We start from the raw sequence: 16,587 nt of genomic DNA, 5'->3' as shown, positions 1-16,587 counted from the left end.
AAGTCATCCCCACGAAAGTATCGCATGGAAGAGTTGTCATGTAGCTAGTTAATTTTAAATTACGCACTGTCACAGGTTTTGGAGTGCAGAATTCCTGCGAATTGTGTGAGAAACGTGCTTTTTGGTTGAGTTAGTTATTTTTGAATGTTCAATAATTTCTTCAGTCATGAGCAACGTTGTACGAGTATATCGTCATCGATGGGGGAACAAAGCGATGAGAGTAGCAAAGTCTTCACGTGTGTTGGTTCCTTCCACTTGTGAGCCAGGCTGGATTCCATTCGGAAATTTCACTCTCCTCTTCTTTCATAAATGCTGGAATATTTCTAAAAACAAGGACATTAACCGGATCCGATTGTAGATGGTTAAATCAGGGTACATAGATGCCACTCGCTATGTTACTCGTTATGGTGCTTTTTACAGTAAACTTAACTCTAGTGAAAGAAAAACAGTTACATGACCACATTTCTCTCCATGGTGTTTTAGGGGTTACTTTCAACTTTATTTAACCATGTGCTAAAACTTAATTCGCTCCTCGAATCAAATGCAGAGACCAAATTGTTTCTCTTTATTAAACATAAATAGTATTCCCAAACATTATGAAGAAAGTTGTTTCTACAAATATCGAAGAATTGTATTCAAGCTCTAAAAGTATACTTAAATACATATCTTGAGATATAATTCCCCTAGAGTCTCAGGCTCCTCTCGTACTTTGTGAGTCCTCCTTGCCCTGCAATGCATGACTGAATGTGTCTAGGTACACTACCGATTCCTAGTTTGCAGGAAATCGAGTGATCCCCGTTACAACAGGCACGGGTAGCTGAAGAAAAATTCCAACTCATATCATCAGAGACGATACCCGTTATCAATGACAAAACATGTGATCCTAATATTAGGTCCACCAACCGTTAAATTGCTACCAAATGCTGAGAAAAGCTTAAAATATTTCCCTATCTCACCCAAAGGTAATGCATCTACCGGGGCATATACGGCTGTCGCCTTCTTGGGGAGGGGCATTAGCATATCTGAGTCGTTACGCCTACACAGGTGTCAAAACGAAATATACAACACTGGCGGAACCCTGTGGATTTTCATTCGTAACATATGTTCACTCATATAAAGTAGGGGAACCTGAACTTTGAAGCCTCGTAGAACGAAAACCCATTGAGGAACATTACAATGACATTCACCTTGTGTATACAGCATCATTTCACGTTATCACCACACGAAAACACAATGCATGAGAAGCACATGCACAACGTGGGAGCCTCCTACACGTGCATGGTATGTCATTATGAATCTTGAAGTTTTTCAGGCAGGTCGAAAAATCACTGTAGACCGTTTTTTCAGATAATTTTCTTGCATCTGTGCATGGTCAGGGCTTTTAGGGTCAAATCACACACTGCTGACTGAAAACTGTAAATCTTAACTTTTCATGTCATACAGTCACCTAACAAGGGGGATATCTGAACGAACAGCTTTGCTTTGAATGAAATCCATGTGTTGATGCATTCTCAAAACATCCATTATTATTGTATCAACATTGATTCAATCCCATATATTTCCCAATTTCGACAATCGCACATTGAAAGTGCAGTTCCCCTACTTTTTTTAAAGAGTATATAAACAGGCCTACCATACAAACGGTGAACAAATCATTAAAACTGAACTCATATACACCAAAACAGAACTCGTATACACCAAAACTGAATAAAAATCACCAGAAACTGCCACAATGTCCTCTAAAACCGAAAGAAACCCTCTGTAACGGAAAACTAATCGTCTGAAACGGAAACAAAACTCGCGTACCAGCTACAACTGCGCCCGAGATCGGTCGCCGAATGCACAAAACGGCTTTCACAGCATCCAAAAACGGCAACCATAGCATCCCGAAACGGCATAAATATCATCAAAGATGGCGGCGAGCTGAGACGAACAGGCTGTAGTCAATAACGTTTTTCGTCACCATGGGTCCAATCTTGAAAATTTTATATCAGGATGCAGCGTATCAGCCTATGTTGATACTTTCCAGTGTCAGGCTTGCGATTCTGCACAATTTAGTCCAAAGAAAAATTGCGAAATGTTGACTCTGATTCGGGGTGGACTCGGGTCAGCTGGGGTCAGTAAGTAAGTAACTCTCTATCAGGTACATTGCCTCCCATGTGGAGCGGAAGCCATGATACCAAAAGAGTTATTATTTGACGAAACACGAAACATGAGACGCACAATCCCAGTGTCATGTTAAGCTAATACTAAATTTTGCAAGCCCAGTGTCATGTCAAGTGAGCAGCCTTTATAGTTGAGTTTTCTTCACAACAGTTACACGGCTCAGACAAATTGTGCGTACTGCTTTGAGCGAAATGTGTTGCACAAACCACAACCCCAGTCCATTTTAGAACATATATGTACATTTGTATATAAAATAATCATGATGGCATACCTGAATAGTGATCTGCGCTCTCTAGCGACATGTTATCAGGCGTCCTGTCTGTTTGTCACTAATGGAGATGAGGTGAGTTTTGTCATGTATTTACTACCTATTCCAAGACACCTGATCCAGTGATCTTATCTGATGTGCAAACCCTAGAGGGAAAATTGTCTGTTTTATTTAAATAGAACTGACATCAGTCATAACGATGTACCGTCGACCAGCTATAGCCATACAGTTAGTCGGTCAGTTGTCGCGTAGACCTGCACGTGACTTTTTGAGCCGAACACAACGCATACCTTCATAAAGCTTACCCGAAAAAAATCAGGACATGAAGATCCGTGATCGCCAATGTAGGAAAAGGGGTATTGCTCACTGTCGGATATGTCAGACTGATAAAACACACTGGGCTTACTGTAGGCAAGTCAAATGCGTTAACTGTTTGTGACGCCAAGAAACTGGAATAGTTAGTGCCAACACTATGGACCATGAAACCAATGCATCTCAAGCGGGGACTGAAAAGGCTCCATCGCCACTGTCTGGGACGGAAACAAAGAACACGATCGTCCTTGGACTAGGATTCCTGTTTGTCTTCTCGTCATACCTGTCGTTGCAGAATCTGCAAGGAAGCCTGAACGATGAAGGGGGACTGGGAGTGCTCTCCCTTAGCTGCATTTACGGCGCCGCCATTTTGTCGGCCATCTATGCTAACACGTGCATAACGATTGTTGGAGTCAAGAGATCCATAATGATTGCTTTCTCGGGACATTTGATTTACGTTGCGTCCAACTTTTACCCTTCATTCGCAACTCTTATTCCTTCATCAATCATTCTCGGAGCAGTCACGGGACCGTTATGGACATCACTAGGGACGTACCTCACCTCATGTGCCTTTTCAGCAGGGGAGCGGACGAGTATGGAACTAACCACCTCTCTCAGCAGAACTAACGGGATTTTCTTTGGTATGTTTGGACTCTGTAATATCGTGGGCAACACACTATCATCCCTTGTTCTTTATCAAGGTCAGTATAACAGCACGAACATAAATTCCTCTTCCTTCTGTGGAGCTAATGATTGTCCACAAGCAGAAACAGTTGATATTATCAGCGATCCCGAGCCAACTGTGGTTTACATACTTCTAGGAGTGTTTCTGGGATGTGTTGCCACGGGTCTGGGAGTTGTCGGTATATTCCTCCAGCCAATAGAAAATCAGTCAACAGCCAACACGAACACCACCAAAAAGTCACTGTGGTCCTGGTTCAGATTCATCCTCAAGACTGATATCAAGTTCCTGCTTCCATTTCTATCATATACAGCAATACAGCAGGCTCTGGTGTTCGCGGAACTAACCAAATCGTACGTCAGTTGTCCGTTCGGGATACAAAATGTGGGCTACGTAATGACAGGGTACGGGGTTTGTTCTGCTGCAAGCAGTTTCCTATTCAGCAAATTAGCTCAGTATACACGGCGATATGCCCTACTGGGTCTCGCTGCTGTTCTCCAGATGACGCTGATGTTGTGGCTGTATCACTGGGTTCCGTCTCACCATAACATTCACCTCATATATATTATTGCTTCAGTATGGGGAGTATCAGAAGGAATATGGAAAACCCAGACGAACTCCGTTTTAGGGGAAATATTTCAAGACAATAAGCAGTCGGCATTTGCAGTATATGAAGGTTTCAAATCTATAGCACTTACATGTACCTTTGTATACAGTACTAAGCTGTGTGTCTCTGTCAAACTTATAATCGCAATGACATTCCTAGTCCTGGGAATGACGCTGTATGCTTTGGTTGAAGTCAGACATCAGAGAAAATCGCCTAAAAGGACACCTGAAGACGACAACGAAGAGGCTGCTAAATTCGAAACTGCGGATTCCTGAAAAAGGTAACCATGTCAGTTTTGTCTTCCCAAGTAAGGTGTTCTACCTTCAGTTGTTGGTGGTCTATAGCCTATTTTTATATTATGTATTGTCTAGATTGTGCTATTAGTTTTAACTTCACATGAAAGATTTTAATACGAACTGTGACAGTCTAGTTGTTTAAATGTTCTTTGATGACAGTATAATTGTAACATGTGTTCTCGTCACGATATGGCTGAAACATTGCCGATGTGACGTTAAATATTAACTCACTCACTGTCCACTTTTACATACATGGAAATTCAGTTTGCAAAATATTGTTAGGTTTGGCATGGTGGTATAGCTGTTTTAGGTATAGCTGTTTTAGGTAACGCAGTTTACCATGGAGAATTTTATTCTTTGGCATGGCACAAAAATATGATCATTACTCATGAGACTTGAATCCTCATTCCCAAACGGTTTTGCTTGATGTTCATCGAAAAAGACAAATCAATAATGAGACGAACCTAAACTGACATGGAAAAGGTAGGCGAACATCTGGTGTATTCAGACTTTTAAAAGACACCATGATAAATATTTTTAAAATAGAAGTGTTTTGGGTGGTACTTAGATTTGTAACTGTTTATAATTATATACTCACGCTACAGCGATTTTCCACTTAGATCTTGCAAACAAAACAAAGATTGCACCACAGATTCTATAGAAACAGCAGTCAATACTTTTCAAGGGAACGATGCGTGCGTGCCTGAGTGTGGACGAGTATGTGTGAGAATACACAGATGTGTTTGTGTGCGTGTGTGTGTGTGTGTGGTTTTTATGTTATATGCGTGTACGTTGTGTACTCATACTGTATTACTTATACAATGTGTGGGTGTTATAGGTTTTCCAGTGTTCCCCACTCACCTACACCTATACACACACTAAAACTAGCTAGGGAATATCGAGCCCATTTAAATCAAATATAGGGATAAAACTATCCCCAACATTGTTGGTTAAATTTATTAATGATCTTGAATCGGGTTTTTTTTTGGTGAAGGGAACGGAGAAATAGCCCAAAACTAGCTGGGTTCAAGACGTAACATTTACTGTTTGTCGATGGTCTGGCCCTCTGTCTGATTCACCAGCCAAACACCAAGAGCTTCTACCTTATCTGTCAAATTCCAGCACTGGCAAGAAATTAACTGTCAACATTGAAGAAACTAATCTTATATTTGGCACAAAACCAAGATTGGCATAATATTAATCTCTTAGACAGATACAATTACTTAGGTGTTACGTTTCATCAAAATTCTTAATTTAAACATTGTGTGGAATAACTTGTCAAAAAGGGTCAAAGAGCATTCTCTCTTCTAACTTGTTTGGAGATAATTTAGATCCAACAGACTGCTACAAAATTTTCAAGGCAATTGCTGAAATTGTTGTCCTGTATAACAGTGAAGTATGGGTAATTGATTTTGTCCTGCTGATATATACAGAGACTTTCCTTCGGAAATCCTGCGTAAGCAAAATAAAGCAGAGATTGGTTTGTTCCCCCTGTTATTAAGACTATTAAAATCGATTGTTCAATTATACAGGCATATTTTAATGTCTACCATTTTAAAACATGCTTCTAAAATCTAAAGATTCAATAACGATTGCCAGATGGCACTATAAACTCGGTTGTCTGCTGTTCACCGCTCGCATACTGCTGAATCTGTGACATATTGTTTTCATTTCCAGATCACCTGTTTATTGTGAAGTGTGAATGATATATATAGGCATGCACAAAGGTTAAGCGCCACTCACTATTTTTGTGATCTGCTACTTTGGATACTCAGTGGCAACTAGCATAACACGAACTATGCCTGTCATTGATATCATTGGTTTCATTATGTTTGGCATCTAAACGGGTGCCTACGCTGTGATGACGACCCATTTGCCTTGCAATGGCCTTGCATGACATGCCAGCATTTGTCATGCCTATCACCTGCCATCTCTCAACGGTAGCTTTCTCCTCAGCATGACTGATTTTCTAACGCTAGAGTCAAAGGAGAATCTCACAACAGTCCGGTGACACAAAGTGTGTGAAACTTGATTTTCAAGATTCAGATGGTAGGGAGATGGAGTTGCATGTGCAAAATGTTTTCCTCGTCATATTTTGACAATCCTAGGTTCAAGAATCTATGGAAGGCTAATTCTGTCATAAACATTTACAGTTTGCATATCTTATCTTCAGTGGTGAAATCAAGACACTATGACAATAGTGTGCTTAACTTTTGTGCATGTGTCTATTTATGAAGGGCCTTTGTGATAGTACAGTCCAACAAAAAAGTGAATTGGGCGTCTTTTACGAGATTGAAGTGAGATCTATAACTATGATCACCATTAAACCCACAAGCAGATACAGAAAGAATGTTACCAAGAAACGTAAATAAACACATTTTTAATAATCGAGGTTTTGTATAAAAAACAACTTAAGGAGGATCTTTAAAACACATATACCAAAATGAATTGCTACAGATACCTGGAGTGGGTGAGTTTGGATCTACGCCGCCTTAAGCAATACATAAACAATATCAAGACAGACGACATCAGAAATGAGCTTCATGCATAGTAACCATGTGAGGAAACGAACCCGGATTTTGGCGTGACGAGCGAACGCTGTAACCACAAGGCTACCTCAACCCCAACCCCAGCTGCAGAAACACATGAACTTGAATATCATTACCATTACACTCACCAGTCCATACAAACTGTTACAAGGAACATTAAGCCAGCAGTCATTTATCAAATTACGTAAAATTTAATCAGTTTCCATCATTTCAGTGGCTTTATCGTTTTTCAGATATTTCTGTTTGCGAATGAAACGAACCTCAACAAAATAGTATAAAAGTAAGCCTACTGATAAAAAACATATAGTTATAATTACTTTTGTGTACACACACACTACACTACTGTAACCAATTGCCGCTGTGAAGGCGATAGATTTGAACCCCTCCGACACAGCGAAGACGGAATTCAGGTACCCAGGGAAATGTTCTCCTAGCATTGCATTGATCTGTGTCTTCCACACCCCGTCACCCAGCCCCCAGGTAGCAAGTAAAGCATATATAATGGTTGTGTCCTTTTCAGTAGGCACCCAGTGGCACATCCAGATGAATATTGCCAGCTGTTCCATTCCGGCCACACCACAAAGTATATGTCGCTTGGTGTACTTAGTGACCCTACTGAGCACAAAGCTGGATAGTGATGTACTGATTCCATAAACCATCATCACGTAACCTACGTTTTCTATTCCGATAGGACAACTTATATAGGATTTAGTCACCTCTACAACGCATACCTCTTCGTCAATGGCCAGGTAGCAGGTAAATGGGATTAAATATTTCATGTCTGTTTTCTGTAATACTTTGAACCAGGACAAAAATGAATCTTTCACCGATATATCTCCCCTTTGGAATTGGGACTCGATGGGAGAGAGAAACATGATGACTATTCCGATCCCTGTTGCTACAAAAACAAGGAATGTGCTCAGTAGGATGTACACAATGTAGAGTTCTGGGTCGGCGATTTTATCTTGTGTTTCTGAATCTGGGCAGTCGTTTACTCCACAGAAGTCTGACGTATTTCCCGACGTTACGTTGTATTCGCTTTGATAGAGGACAAACGACGATACAAGGTTTCCGATAATGTTTGACAGGTCAAACACAGCCCAGAAAATCCCGTTAAATCTGCTGAGTGAGGCGTACATTTGGGTCCCAGTTCGCCGTGAGTAGGACACCGCACACACTGTCATGTAAATCCCTTGGCAAGACCACAATGGCCCCGTGACAATCCCGATGATGACAGAGGACGGAATGAGGGTTGCGAAGGAGGGGTAGAAGTTGGACGCCGTGTAGATGAGGTGGCCGATGAAGGAGTACAAAATCACTCTCTTGACACCAAGCTGTGTCACTATCAGCGGGGCCAGGATACCTGACAGTATGGCAGCCCCGGATAACACGCCAAGTGATATGACGCCCAAACTTTCTTCGTCATTGAGACTTCCTTGCAAGTTCTGTATAGCCATGTACGATGTAAATACCGACAAAAACGAAATCGATAAAAATACTGCATTCTTTGTCTCCTTCCCCGCGACGGCAGATTGCTCAATCTCAACTTTCACAGTGTCACTGTCAGATAGTAAGGTAGGACCTCTATTTTCGATTTCCTTTACATGTGAAACTGTGTCTTCCGGATCTCCAACAATATGTGATTCATTTGCCTTGTGGTGATTGTCGAGTTTATCCTCTCTGTCAGAATATGAAAAGTCACCATCTCCCTGAAAAGCAGGTGCGACATGTGGAGACCCATGTTGGCTTTCAGCTTCGTTTTCTTCCATGTTGCAGGTTACGTAGGCGCTATACGACCATTCTCTTCTTATCGACACAGAGAAACGCGTGGTTCGGTGAAAGAGGTACGTAGTTGAGAGCTATAGGTATTGCGGTTACATTAGCACGGTATCGCGTCACACGTGTTGGTCAAGACTTCAAGCTCCAGATTAGATGGTTTTGTGGCATGAGTAAGTGATCATCACATTGCATAAGAAGCACGTACCAAACACCTCGTACACTTTTCACGAGGAGCATTGCGTTGTTGAACTACGTGTCAGTCCACTTACACCAGCAACATGTCACATTGTGTATACAACACGGCTCCTTTCATGTCCACATTTCACAATATACAGCTGGCGTTCTCATCGAGGCGAAGAGAAACCGATATTCATGAGCTTTGTGTCAGCTGAATATGTCCAAGGCGCATCACGTTGTTGAAGCGCCGTTCACAGATGGAGCGATACCTACAGCTTGCCCGTGACACGAATATGTAACTGATGTTGCTGTGGTGGTTTGTTTCCGAGTAGACAAGACAATGGATAGATGAAACAAGTACCTTAATAATTCTACAAATATACCTCGTCCCTGTTGCACAATCTGCCCATCTGTGGAAATAACGGAGGTCAAACAGACACGTTGCTTTCATGTCGAGGTGACGTTCGGAAGTCCACAGGTTGTTCCATGGGGGTTAACGAGTTCACGTCCTAATAGTTCATGGATATACCAGCATGTCAAAATGATTAATTTGGGTAAGCTATGTTGTTCCGAATATGCCTAGTTCCACCCTGGTTTTATACAAAATGTAACGTGTTGACTCAGACAACGAAATATGACATGTAACCCATGAGGCTTAGTGACTGAGTTTAGCTCTCTCACTTTATTAGTAGTGAGTTATTCAATTTCTCACATAAACCTACATGCTATAAGAATGTAGGAACTGGCAGCTTTCATCATCATTTCCACACCTTCAGTTATGGCAAATGCATAATAATTTTCTCCCAAGTTCTAAAGATATACGTGTGTAAATGGTTATATGTTCATCGTGATCAAGATGAAAAGGAAAGAATGAATCTCAGGGAGATTCAGAAAAGACTGCAAATCAGTCTTGGTGGATGATCAAGGACTAAACGAGCAAAGATGCTTCAGTGCAATGTCAAATAGTGTCGCCAAAATGAAGAAGTACAAAGATGCAGTCGAGCGACTAGACACCTCTAAGTTCAGCCATGCAAACAAAAGACCGGACATTGATGGAGTATTGTTACCTGAGTGAACATATTTTACATTTTGTAGAAAACCAGAGTCTAAATCCCTTAAAAACTTGGATGATTGTAAACTTAACCCTTTGTGTTCAATTAAGGTTCCACTTTTTCCATTGATCTTAAATGTGGTTTCTTAGAATCACAGTTTAATTGTAAGCCAACCGATTTCTGTTAGACATTCACGTTTCAACTTGGGAATGAACATACACCAATACCCTACATCTACTGACGTGACACATAATCAATGAGCATTATAAATGAATCTCTAAAGGGGAAACAGATGGTGCTCTGCCCATGGTATGACTCGGGGTTAATGCACGAGGTTTTGTACTCCAGTTATATACCGGTTAAGCTTGTATGAGCATTCTCTTTTGCAATATTCCAGCAAAGAATATATCGCTCATATGGCGATGTGCATGCGTATTCTAATGTGGCTGCTCATAGTAACCCAGATTTAGTACTGGCGCTAGCCTGATAAGATACACCATGCTGCAGTTAAGGGTGAATAGCCCACTGAGACACATTACACTGACTCCAAGCCGACCCGTCCTTGTTGTACCCATTACAGGTGCCAGACAGGGACCAACAAGTACCCTTTTTAATCTTTCCTGGTGTGAGCCCGCGATCTTCCGCTCTGCGGGCAGACGCTCCAGTAACTATGGCCACGGAGGCGGCCTGCATTCGAAAATATCGTAAATGTTCTTTGTTATTTCCTCTAGTCTATCGTACATTTTCAAGGATCTCTAAGCGGGAAGAGTGAGTTTAGTTTTACGCCGCACTCAGCAATATTCCAAGGGGCAGAAGATGAGACCTAGACTAACAGCTAGTCTCTGAAATGAACATATTTTACTGAAAAAACGTTCATAGTGAACAAAAATAATCTAATGAAATGGAGCCCTGAGACTTTCTTCATTTTCAGAATGCTTTGGAAATCTAGACTTGCCACATTTTCTAGACTTGCGTGGGCTTTCTTGGAGATATATACTTCAGGGTCTATACGCCAGACTAGATGAGACCTGACCACCGCACAAATTCCCTTAGCGTTAATAAACATAGAACGGGAGGTAACCGCATGTGGTCTGAATAGGCTGCTTATCAGATTTACCCCAGCTTACAGTTGATCAGATTCAGTAAGTAAAGGGCGTGATTGCATATGCGTCCAAAACAGGTGTGTTCGTAAAACAGTGATTTCATTATTGTTCCCTTTACATACGTTTAGACATACCTGTATTGGGCAAATTAATGTTTATTAAACCTGACTGCTACTGTTAAGAGTGTGTGAGTAAGTATAGTTTGACGCCGCTACTAGCAATGCTCGAGCAATATCATGTCGGGGACACCAGAAATAAGCTTCGCATATTGTACCCATGTGGGGAATCGAACCTTCGGCGTGTCGAGGGAACGCTTTGACTTGTATATTAACCCCACCGTCCCGCTATTGTAACGATTCTGCGTTGCCGCCGTGTTGACCGCTCGCATCAAATGTTTTCTCGTTAATCATGTGTCTACTCCGCAGTCGACAGCTGCTAACAAAATTGTTATAATAATTACTGAAGATGGTCGTATTTTTGTACATTTGTCAGCGCGTCTATCTCGACAGGCGACTGATGAATTATTACTCCAGGTAAACAAGCCGAGCATTACCTTCATTGTTCTGGAACTTTTTAAACAATAAATCTGCGTGAACACAACATGCTCAAACAACACAAAGACGGCAGTGAGCGGCTGGTTCAGACAATAAATGAGGTGAGCGGAGCTCCAGGTTATCCAATTGGCGTATTATAAGAGCTGCTCTTCAAACGACCAAACATCACATGGACAATCCGTACTTTAAAATCATCACCACCCCTCCTAGCCATAAATAATGAACGGTCCCTAGAGTCAGTGGTGTATTCGATCACGGCTATATGCATGGCAAAAAATAACCGTTCCTTGTGAAAGTGATACGGATACGACATGCAATGTCAATATACATTGCAATGGTGAGGGGGATTACTAATTTTATCATATTACGGATATAAATAACTGCATTTATGACACACGTGTCTTGGTTTTACAGCAATTTGTCTTTAGAATTACATGTGTATCCGGACAATAGCTGACTCGAATTAATCATTTTGGCATGAACTCGTTAACCCCCATGAAACAACCAGAAGCGAGTATATTTATCAACGTGGGCTCTAGTTCATATTATAACAGGGTCAAAATTGTCATAATTTACTTCTAGTCATTACTAAAATGCGAAAAATATTCTACAATGTATATTTGACTTTTGTTTACTAAGTCTACTTGCAGCTGGTAGCTGGTAGCTGGCAGCTGGCATATTATCACTTATTACCTCAGGATACAAGTTGTCGCAATTGGTCAAGCGATGCTACATACAATCACAACCGGTCAGGCGACACTACATGCAATAAAATGCTGGTCATGTTATGCAAGGTTTTAGACGTTCGAAGTTACCGCTGATGGCTGAAATAATGAAACTTAGATAATCAAGGTCTATGAGTGCCTTTCAAGTATCACGGTTTGTGCCGGTTTCTTTGTCAGATTATACTGAAGTTGGTCAGCCGTAACTATTCTGTCAGGACCCGTAGGTTGACAAAACCCTGTACCTGGTCTGGGATGCAAGGTGATCTAACATTTAATTACACCTGGTGTCGCTCGACCAGTTGTGACGGCTTGCCTCCTGAGGCGAAAAGTAATGTTACGCTAACTATCTGTACGCAAGCAGCTATTAGAGCAAATTTGAGTTAAATATAAATTGTAGAATAGTTTTTAATTTTGATCAAACTTGAAGAAAAATAGGTAAAAATTAACACTGTTATAATATGAATAAACTCGTAATCCAGCCAAGGCCTACATCGCAATCCTTGGTATAGTGCGAAGTCGTCTAGTTATATGCTGGACTAAGTGGGCTCCAACGTGCCTTCTTCACCACCACTAAGTCCATGGGTGAGCAGATTGTGCAACAGGGGCGAGGCATATTTACAGAGCCTACAATTAAGGGATTATTTCTTGTGCTCATCTATCCAGTGTCCTGTCTACACGGAAACAAACCACCACTGTAACATCGACCGCATATTCGTGTCACAAACAAGCCATATGTTTCACTTCTGTAGACGGCGTTACAACGGCGTGATGTGCCTTGGAAATATTCAGTCACCAGTATTGAAATTGCGGGACACAACGCTCATGCATATAGTTTGCTGTTCGCCTCAGTGAGAACGCCAGCAGTATTTTGTGCAATGTGGACGTGAAAGTAGCCGTGGTGTACACATGGTACGTGTAACGTGCTGCTGGTGTAAGCTGACAAGTTGTGGCCGACAGGTGGCTCAACAACGCGATGCTCTTCGTGAAAATTTTACGAGATGTTAGGGACATCCTTTTACGCAATGTGAGAGACCGGCAGATCATGCCACAAAACTGGCTATCTATCTGGAACTCGAAGCCTTGACCAACATTTATGCCGCGATACCGTGCCAATGTAACCACAAGACCTATACATCTCAACTACGTACCTCTTACACCGAACCACGTGTTTCTCTATGTCGATAACAAGAGAAGGGTCGTCTAGCGCCTGCAAAACCCACAGCATGGAAGAAGACGGATCGGACGGCCAGCCACCGAGGGAGGACTCGCTGTGTTCACACTCAACTGTCTCACCCGCTTCTCAGGGAGATGGTGACCTTGCAAATTCTGACAGAGAGGATAGAGTCGACAATCACCACGACAAGGTAAACGCAGCACTTATTGCTGGAGATCCAGAAGACATTGTTTCACATGTAAAGGAAATCGAAAATAGAGGACCCACCTTACTATCCGGCAGCGACACTGTGAAAGTTAAGATCAAGCAATCTGCCGTCGCGGGGAACGAGACAAAGAATGCAGTATTTTTATCGATTTCGTTTTTGTCGGTATTTACATCGTACATGGCTATACAGAACTTGCAAGGAAGTCTCAATGACGAAGAAAGTTTGGGAGTCATATCACTGGGGGTGCTATACGGGGCTTCTATACTGTCAGGTATCCTGGCCCCGCTGATAGTGACACAGCTTGGTGTCAAGAGAGTGATTTTGTACTCCTTCATCGGCCACCTCATCTACACGGCGTCCAACTTCTACCCCTCCTTCGCAACCCTCATTCCGTCCTCTGTCATCATCGGGATTGTCACGGGGCCATTGTGGTCTTGCCAAGGGATTTACATGACAGTGTGTGCGGTGTCCTACTCACAGCGAACTGGGACCCAAATGTACGCCTCGCTCAGCAGGTTTAACGGGATTTTCTGGGCTGTGTTTGACCTGTCAAACATTATCGGAAACCTTGTGTCGTCGTTTGTCCTCTATCAAAGCGAATACAACGTAACGTCGGGAAATACGTCAGACTTCTGTGGAGTAAACGACTGCCCAGATTCAGAAACACAAGACAAAATCGCTGACCCAGAACTCTACATTGTGTACATCCTGCTGAGCATATTCCTTGTTTTTGTAGCAACAGGGATCGGAATAGTAATCATGTTTCTCTCTCCCATCGAGTCCCAATTCCAAAGGGGAGATATATCGGCGAAAGATTCATTTTTGTCCTGGTTCAAAGTATTACAGAAAACAGACATGAAATATTTAATCCCATTTACCTGCTACCTGTCCATTGCCGAAGAGGTATGTTTTGTAGAGGTGACTAAATCCTATATAAGTTGTCCTATCGGAATAGAAAACGTAGGTTACGTGATGATGGTTTATGGAATCAGTACATCACTATCCAGCTTTGTGCTCAGTAGGGTCACTAAGTACACGAAGCGACATATACTTTGTGGTGTGGCCGGAATGGAACAGCTGGCAATATTCATCTGGATGTGCCACTGGGTGCCTACAGAAAAGGACACAGCCATCATATATGCTTTACTTGCTGCCTGGGGGCTGGGTGACGGGGTGTGGAAGACACAGATCAATGCACTGCTAGGAGAACATTTCCCTAGGTACCTGAATTCAGTCTTCGCTGTGTCGGAGGGGTTCAAATCTATCGCCTTCACAGCGGCAATTGGTTACAGTAGTGTAGTGTGTGTGTACACAAAAGTAATTATAACTATATGTTTTTTATCAGTAGGCTTACTTTTATACTATTTTGTTGAGGTTCGTTTTATTCGCAAACAGAAATATCTGAAAAACGATAAAACCACTGAAATAACGGAAACTGATTAAATTTTACATATTGTGTTCAATTACTGTGTTAGTTCAATTTCCCTTGTAACAGTTTCTATGGACTTGTGGGTGTAATGGTAATTATATTCAAGTTCATGTAGTGTTTCTGCTGCTGAGGATGGAGTAGCCAAGTAGTTACAGCGTTCGCTCGTCACGCCAAAATCCGGGTTCGTTTCCCCTAATGGTTACAATGCATCAAGTTCATTTCTGATGTCGTCTGTCTTGATATTGTTTATGTATTGCTTAAGGCGGCGTAGATCCAAACTCACCCACTCCAGGTATCTGTAGCAATTCATTTTGGTATATGTGTTTTGAAGATCCACCTTAAGTTGTGAAAAGATAATTAAAAGTGTTAGAATGTGTCACAGTTATACATACATTACATTATTACACCCATGTGGAAAATCGCACCTGGGACTTCGGTGTGACGACCGAACGCTCCAACCACTAGGCTACTCCACCGCCCTAAATATTTGTTTGAAAATTATGTAACTGTAAAACTAAGTTAACGAACACCCAGTTTAAAGCAGTCCCCCGTCAAACATGTTCCGTTTCAAACGTGCACTGACTGTTAAATCAAGCGAAAGAGACAATACATTTGAAACAATGTGCCAAAAATATGATAATAATCTTGGGACGTAGCCGAAACTGTTATCCACAGTAACGTTATCTGTGTAACTAATGTTACAGCACAGACTATGTCAAACCAGTCACCCGTGACGTAAGGTGAGGGGAGGTAAAATGGGGCTTAATGTCGCACTTAAGAATGTTTCGCTCATATACCGACGTGCATGTGTGCGTTAGACTAACGCTTAATCTCGGAATAGATTTAATAATTTTATTCTGATAGTAACAAACAAACCCATATAAATTGAAAAGGGTCCCAGGTTGACCAGAGATTCAAAACCTGGGAATTCTAGATTTGCTTCATTTAGGGTTTTGGGATTACAGAGAGGACTTGGCTGAAGGGAAAGTAATGGGGTACAGGGACTGCGAGACAGAGTAATGCGTGCGTATGTGTGTCTGCTTGTACTAGGCTGACCTTTAACTGGTTTTATAGAGCTAGCTCACAGGCATTTCATGCCTTAGCTAAGCAGGAATATCACAGTCAGACAATTTAGCAACAATCGATTCAGCGTGGTTGCCCTTATAGTCTGCATGTTTCACAGTCCCTGAACCATATTATTTACCCTACAGCATAGCACTCCCAGCTGTTCTAAGGCTCTAAATACAGCAAGTCCAGATTTCCCTGAATATGTGGTCGGCCTTGTGCTCATTTTCGGTTTAAACTGGTTTGTTTGTTACAATCAAAATTATACATTCAGAGACTAAGTGTTAGTCTAGTCTGCCCTCCGTGTGTACATTGACTGTCATCGTGACCATCCGCAGAAATAGGTTGTGCAAACACACGAAGCCTCAGTCTCAAACATTTGTCGTCTTATGTTGATAAGCTTGATGGAAAAACGTACCCAGGGACGTTTATACCTAAATA

The 16,587-nt window shown here is 41.8% G+C and overlaps 3 protein-coding genes across 3 annotated transcripts; 2 read left to right on the top strand and 1 right to left on the bottom strand.

The window, feature by feature from the left end:
• The first annotated feature begins 3,338 nt into the window (after positions 1-3,338).
• On the top strand, positions 3,339-4,310 carry LOC137283504 (protein unc-93 homolog A-like). Its single transcript, XM_067815042.1, has one exon. The coding sequence runs from the start codon at positions 3,342-3,344 to the stop codon at positions 4,308-4,310; it is 969 nt and encodes a 322-aa protein (XP_067671143.1). The 5' UTR covers positions 3,339-3,341.
• A 2,386-nt stretch (positions 4,311-6,696) lies between these two features.
• Positions 6,697-13,649, bottom strand: LOC137283496 (protein unc-93 homolog A-like). The gene is made up of 2 exons (XM_067815029.1): positions 13,491-13,649; positions 6,697-8,589 (listed from the first exon to the last, which is right to left on the bottom strand). Exon 2 carries the CDS (start codon positions 8,335-8,337, stop codon positions 7,072-7,074), a length of 1,266 nt encoding a protein of 421 aa, XP_067671130.1. The 5' UTR covers positions 8,338-8,589; positions 13,491-13,649; the 3' UTR covers positions 6,697-7,071.
• Positions 13,016-15,109, top strand: LOC137283488 (protein unc-93 homolog A-like). The gene has a single exon (XM_067815016.1). The coding sequence runs from the start codon at positions 13,446-13,448 to the stop codon at positions 15,093-15,095; it is 1,650 nt and encodes a 549-aa protein (XP_067671117.1). The 5' UTR covers positions 13,016-13,445; the 3' UTR covers positions 15,096-15,109.
• The last annotated feature ends 1,478 nt before the right edge of the window (positions 15,110-16,587 follow it).

The sequence above is a fragment of the Haliotis asinina genome, chromosome 1 (assembly GCF_037392515.1).
Source record: "Haliotis asinina isolate JCU_RB_2024 chromosome 1, JCU_Hal_asi_v2, whole genome shotgun sequence".
Lineage (NCBI taxonomy): Eukaryota > Metazoa > Mollusca > Gastropoda > Lepetellida > Haliotidae > Haliotis > Haliotis asinina.
This window is presented reverse-complemented; position numbering and strand designations above follow the sequence as displayed.

What these genes read in the sequence shown, in the direction of transcription:
- LOC137283504 (XM_067815042.1), top strand. Translation starts at nt 3,342, where the DNA reads ATGGAACTAACCACCTCTCTCAGCAGAACTAACGGGATTTTCTTTGGT.
- LOC137283496 (XM_067815029.1), bottom strand. Translation starts at nt 8,337, where the DNA reads ATGGCTATACAGAACTTGCAAGGAAGTCTCAATGACGAAGAAAGTTTG.
- LOC137283488 (XM_067815016.1), top strand. Translation starts at nt 13,446, where the DNA reads ATGTCGATAACAAGAGAAGGGTCGTCTAGCGCCTGCAAAACCCACAGC.